Genomic DNA, 5,949 nt, shown 5'->3' on the forward strand with positions numbered 1-5,949 from the left:
TCGGGCTCCCCGAGGCCTGCACCGCCTGCACCTGCCCGGCCGGCCGCGGTGCGCACACCCCGGGCTGGATCCACCCGCCCTGCCGCCATCCCGGGGGTGAACTCCACCTGCTCCCGCACTCCTGTCCGGGTTTACCCAGTTTTAGGATCACAGGCCCCCAGGTGCCGGGTTACCCACGCCAAGGCCCCGCTCCCACCCCTCCAGGTCGGACCTCTGCCAACATGGTCCAACCCCAGACGTCAAAAGCAGAGACCCCCGCCCCTGCAGCCGCTACCGGTGCCCAGATGGATGACGTCATCGACACCCTGACCTCCCTGCGCCTCACCAACTCGGCGCTGAGGCGGGAGGCCTCCACCCTGCGGGCGGAGAAGGCGAACCTCACCAACATGCTGGAGAGCGTGATGGCGGAGCTGACCCTGCTGCGCACCAGGGCTCGGATCCCGGGGGCGCTGCAGATCACCCCGCCCATCTCGGCCATGACCTCCAACGGCACGCGACCCATGACCACGCCGCCCACCTCTCTGCCCGAGCCTTTCTCGGGAGACCCCGGCCAGCTCGCGGGCTTCCTGATGCAGATGGACAGGTTCATGATCTTCCAGGCCGCGCGCTTCCCCGGCGAAGCCGAGCGGGTGGCGTTCCTGGTGTCGCGGCTGACGGGGGAGGCGGAGAAGTGGGCCATCCCGCACATGCAGCCCGACAGCCCCCTGCGAAACAACTACCAGGGCTTCCTGGCAGAGCTGCGGAGAACCTACAAGTCCCCGCTGCGGCAGGCGCGGCGCGCGCAGATCAGGAAGACCAGCGCCGGCCCTGCCCACCCGCGCTCGGAACCTTTAAGAGCCGCCACCCGCCTGGTTGCCCTAGGCAGTGTCGTTCTGGTCGGAGACCCCTGCCTGCCTCTCCAGACCTGTCCCTCAGCCCCTTGGGCCCTGGCACCACTCCCTTCCTAGTATGTGTGCTAGCGTGTCCCCAGCCTCGGTGCATGCTTCCCCTCATGCTTGCCACGCCAGCTCCTCCATGACCACAGCTCAGACACCTGTCACAGGGCCTCCACTTCATGCTCCGGCCCACCGACCCCTCCCAGCCCGAGTGCACCGATGCTCCCGCTCCGGCCTCTGCAGACCCCACAGCCGCTCCCCACCTGGCGGCCTGTTCTCACTGACGGAAGCCACTGTGGCCAGGCTGGTGGGCACCTGGACAGGGGAGTCTGGCCTCCCACCCATGAGTGGCCGCAGGCCTGCCAGGGCCCGTGTAGCAGGTAGGGCTGTCGTTGGTGGCCGAGTGGTCCCTCCTGGGAGTGTGGTTCTGGCACTTCTGGGGGCACGCTTCACTTTGCACTAGAATCGCCGTCTGTATGCCCCCTTGTTGCCACTGGGACGGACCGGAAATGCAGGTGGAGGAGGAACCTGGAGGATGCCCCTCCACGAATGCCTGGCTCGGCTGCCGGTGTTCCCGTGGTACCGGGTTCCCGGAGCCTGGAAGCTGCCGGCGGAAGGAGAGTGGCTTGGACCGCTGGGCAGCTCCGTCAGCTGTCGTGCGCAGCACATGGTGCTCAGTCCCCTGCGGGCTGAGGCTGGGCGCGGGGGGCTCATTCTGCCACCCTGGACCTCCGGTGGGAATCGCCACAGCCGCTAGTGCAGTCACCCCTCCTCTGTCCCATGTCACTTGTTCCCTTCTCCACTCAGGTGACAAGTGGCCTTCGGCTCAGCCCTCAGCTCACAGCATCTCCAGGTCTCCAGAGCCTCCCCAGGCCGGGGCTGTCCACCAGCTGCCCAGTCTTCGTCCAAGAAAACGGGCTCCTAGCTGGACCTCCTTCCTTGGGTGCATCAGGCAGGGGCCCTTGGCCCTCGTGACCTGGGCAGGGCCTTGGGGGACACCCCTTCCTCACTGACAGGCAGGCTGTCACTCATGTCGCAGTCCTGAGGGACAGCCGTGCCTCAGCGGGGGACGGCCTCGCGCTTCCTCACGGGGCGCCCAGAAATCACTTGCCAAATGGCGCTCGCCCAGGTCCTTTGGGTGGTGATGCTCCACCATGTTTGGATGCAGATGAACTACATTAACATTCACACGGCCACCTGGACCGTGGGGGGTCAGGGGGTGTCTTACCCTGGCTTCCTCCGCCCCTGCTCTGGCCTGGCTGCAGAACAGCCTCTGCACCCACCCAGAGACAGGTCTTGGGACACCCAGGCCGGGCCCTGGGCCCTCTGTACTTCCTCCGAGTTTTGGTGACGCCGGGAAAAGTGACCGCTCCTGACGCAGCCGCTGCCATGCAAGGCCAGGGCGTTCAGTGGCTGCTGATGTTCGTGGTCACGGCTTCCGCTCACCGTAAACTCCGTTAGCCCGTTGCCCTGCTCAACAACTGCCTGCATACAGGCCACAGGCCCCTGAGTCCGACCGTGCCGCTCAGGGGACATGGTGCTCATTAAGCATGATGGGGGCTGCAGTGGAGCCCCGATTCCCGGGGTGGCACCTCTGAGGGTGTGCCCGTCATTTTCTCAGTGCTCAGCTTTCTCCTGCCTGTCTGCTAGGTAGAGGCGGCCCCCGATGAGGGGGTACAGTGGCACCCGGGAAAAGGAAGCCCACAGGGGTAACACACCTTGAAGGTTCCTGTGTGCCCGGCCCAGCCCGGGTAGGAGACGCAGCAGGGGAGCAGGGCGGGAACGCTGCTCTCAGCAACCCCGGGTCTACCGAGTGCTTGTAGAAACCCTGTGGCGTGCTGTACAAGTCCTGTCAGTCATACTGCTCACAGCAGGACGGGCCGTGGCCGTCCCCCCATCACCTGGCCCTTTGTGTGTGGGGCGTGCCCCGCCCAGGCAGCTGCTCGGCCTCGTTGGTTCCGTTGGTTCCATTGCGTTGCGTCTTGGTGCTTGGCCCCTCCGTGGCCGGGCTGCTTCCTGCAGCCGTGGGAACGAGCAGGTGAGGGAGCTGGTGTCAGCCTGAGGGGCAGTGTTTCTCACGGTGACTGCTCTCTGGTCTCCGCGAGCCGCTAGGAAGTGAGCTTCGTTTCCTCCAGATGGGACTCAGGTGAGGGCGGCCTCCTGGCCTCAGACATGGTGTGACCTGGGGAGTAACAGTCCTGCAGCGTGTCAGTGACCTCCAGGACAAGCAGGGACCCACCTCGCGGTGCCAGGTGGGCACGGAGGAGGGAGCCGGGAGCAGGAGTGCAGGTAAGGCTCCTGGTGCACAGGCTCACCGGGTGGCCAGGACCCTGACAGCCCACGGAGGCACTGCAGGGAGGGTGGGCGTGTACCTGGGGGCAGGCCCTGGGATTGTATGAGGGACGCGTGCTGGGGCCACCGGCCGTGAGCGGAGCTTAGTGGAGGAGAGCTCCGAGACCGTGGCTTCTGCGTGGGAAGTGCCAGCTCAGAAGCTTAGCGATGGCGGGGCTCCGGGAAGGGAGGTAGGGCGGGCGGGGGAGGTGGGAGGAGGCTGGGGTCAGGGCAGGCCCATCCACCGAACAGCTGCCGTCTCCCGTGTCACTCAGGTCCCAACACCCTGGTGGTGGCGGTTGGCACGGCGCAGGCGCAGTCGGGACGGGAGGACCCAGCTCCTCACTTTCAGTCGCCAACTCCTCTCCACAAGCAAGTGACCTGCCAGCTCTCAGCAAACGCACATCCTGGGGATTTGGGGAACTGGGGTAGAGGAAAGAGGGAAGTGAAATGGGACCATTTTGGTATTTGTCCTCCCGGCTCCCTCCCCCGTTAGCTCCACCTTCGCTTTGAACTGGCTGGGCTGCTCCGCCTGGGGGAGAGGCAGGGGGCCAGCGGTGGCCACGCTGTCACTCATTTCTCACTCTCAGAAGTGGGGGAGCCTCTTCGTGCATAGGCTTTCCCCAGTGTCACGTGACTTCCTTAGGAGGCTCCGAGGGGGGGACCAGAATGACAGGAGGAACACCGTTGGCAGAACGGCTTCCAGGAGTGCCCCTTGGCACTGCCACCAGCCAGGAGGATGTGCCCATCCTGCCGTCGGCTAAGTCACTGCTGACTCAATGCGGAGAGAGCCTGGGTTTCAGTTTGCATCTCTGGTGTGTGGCAGCCTGACGTCTTCCCACTGGGCAGGTGTGTCCTCTCGTGGGTTGTCGGTGTCGATCGTGCTCAGTACTGGGTCTGGTGCATCTGTATGAGCTCGTTGTATATTAAAGATATTAACCTGTCGTGTGTCACCCGTGCTGCACGCTTCGGCCTTTTCCTTCCGTGGGTGTGTGTTACTGCAGTTCCAACTCCTTGTCTCTGGCCCACCCACTCCCTCCCGGCGCTGTGCCCCCGCCTGTAGCAGGCAGGCTGCTCACCTGTTCACGCTGTGTCACTGCTGCACCAGCGTCCCCCGGCACATAGTAGGTGCCCAGGGACCTGTCAGATTGTCGCCCAAGTGGGGGTGCTGGGTGCTGGGGATCCCTGGGTGGTAAACAGGCCGTCCTCAAGCCTGGGCCCCCGACTCCCTGAGAACCGTTGAAATCACTGAGGACCCCAAAGAGGTTTTGCTTAAGTTGATTTTGTGAATATCATCTAATAAAACGGAGGATACTTTAATATATTAAAAAAACAACTCGCTGATGCCACGCAAATAGCACATTTCCCCAAACAAAGCATCGAGAAGAGTGGCGTTGCTTGTCATGTTTGCAAAGTAATGTCTGGCTTAGGAGGCGACAGCTGGCGCCACCCCGCTTCTGCACGTGGTCTCTTGCAAGATCACACGTACGCAGCCTCTGAAAACCCCACTGTTCCCCGCGAGGCTGGGAAGGCCAGGGTGTTCCAGTGTCACCCGAAAACCCGTCCACCCCCACACCCCGACATGGCTGCGCGGGCCGCTGCTGGGCGGAGGAGAGGGGCCTGCGTGGCCATTCTTCCCTCCGAGTTCATACGCTCACTTCTGGAGCTGCTGGCCTGTGAGCAGGAGGAGGCTCTAACGGACTTTGCCTCAGCTATTTCAGCAAACACCCCGGGCTCAGGGGTCCCGTCCCTTCCTGCTGGCTGTGTGCCCTCGTCACAGCGGAGACCCCCCTCTTAGAGGCCCGGCTCTGTGAGCTGTTGCTTGGCTTGTCGCCCAGTCCCTGACGTCAGTTTATAATTTGTGTTCCTATCTAATGGGATCCCCTCTTGACGGTTCTTTGCTGTTCTCACCAGATGAACTTGAAGAGTTAATTCTAAGGTTTCCCGCCATCTTGGTAACAGGTGTGGGGCTGCGCAGGGCGGAGCCTGTAGGACGGGGCGGGGGCTTCTCAGACTGGCTGCTCTGGGCCCCTGGGGGGGAGGGGGGCGGATAGCTGCCCATCTGCTGTCCTGCAGGGCAAGTCTGTGTGCGCAGGGCCCTCCTGCTGGCCCAGATGGCTGCTCCTAAGAGGTTTCCAAGGCCTGGCCCCCCTGCCTGAGGGTGGAGGTGCAGAGCTGTGACCCCCCACCGCAATTTGAGGCTGGAGGCCAGGAGCCTGGGCGGGACCCGGGCTCCACCCTCAGTGGCTGCGCGGCCCGCTCTCCTGAGTGCCACGTGCCCAGGCTGCTGGGAGAAGCCCCTGTGTCCCCGGCCAGGCACCCGGCTGCCCTCTCTGTCCCACCTTCTCCCTTAGCGAGGCCCTGGTGCTCCGCCCACGCTCCATCCGAGCTGTTCCCACCACCCCTGCCTCTGCGCTCTCCCTGCCTCCTCCCCGCTCAGCTCTGTGTCAAGACAAGGTCAGATGTGCCTCCTGTCCAGGCCCCCAACCGGGGGCTGGGCTGGGGCCTCACTGAGCTCCCACCCCCCACGCACGCAGCTTTCTCCAGGAAAGTCGTCACCGTCGGTTCCTACCGAGCTCCCGTGTGAGTCCTCCACCGACTGTGCTCCCGAGGGCAGCGCTGACGTTGGGGCCAGCGTGTCCCCGGCCCGGCCCAGGGCCTGGCAGAGCAGCTGCTTGGGGAAGGCGCGGTGGTGACGGGAGGGCTGAGTCCCAGGCCCGCAGCACACAGGGCCGTCACGGAG

The 5,949-nt window shown here is 64.4% G+C and overlaps 1 protein-coding gene and 1 long non-coding RNA gene across 2 annotated transcripts in view; both read left to right on the forward strand.

The window, feature by feature from the left end:
- The first annotated feature begins 6 nt into the window (after positions 1-6).
- On the forward strand, positions 7-3,322 carry LDOC1L (leucine zipper, down-regulated in cancer 1-like). Its single transcript, XM_015571949.1, has 2 exons — positions 7-864; positions 2,185-3,322. Exons 1-2 carry the CDS (start codon positions 222-224, stop codon positions 2,334-2,336), a joined length of 795 nt encoding a protein of 264 aa, XP_015427435.1. The 5' UTR covers positions 7-221; the 3' UTR covers positions 2,337-3,322.
- Positions 3,323-5,502: 2,180 nt separating this feature from the next.
- LOC107185027 overlaps positions 5,503-5,949 on the forward strand; it is a 16,471-nt gene continuing 16,024 nt past the window's right edge. Inside the window, exon 1 of the long non-coding RNA XR_001515936.1 lies at positions 5,503-5,789. This is a non-coding gene — a long non-coding RNA (uncharacterized LOC107185027). The remainder of the gene's footprint in view (positions 5,790-5,949) is intronic.

This window comes from Myotis davidii, unplaced genomic scaffold (genome assembly GCF_000327345.1).
Source record: "Myotis davidii unplaced genomic scaffold, ASM32734v1 scaffold428, whole genome shotgun sequence".
NCBI classification, from domain to species: domain Eukaryota; kingdom Metazoa; phylum Chordata; class Mammalia; order Chiroptera; family Vespertilionidae; genus Myotis; species Myotis davidii.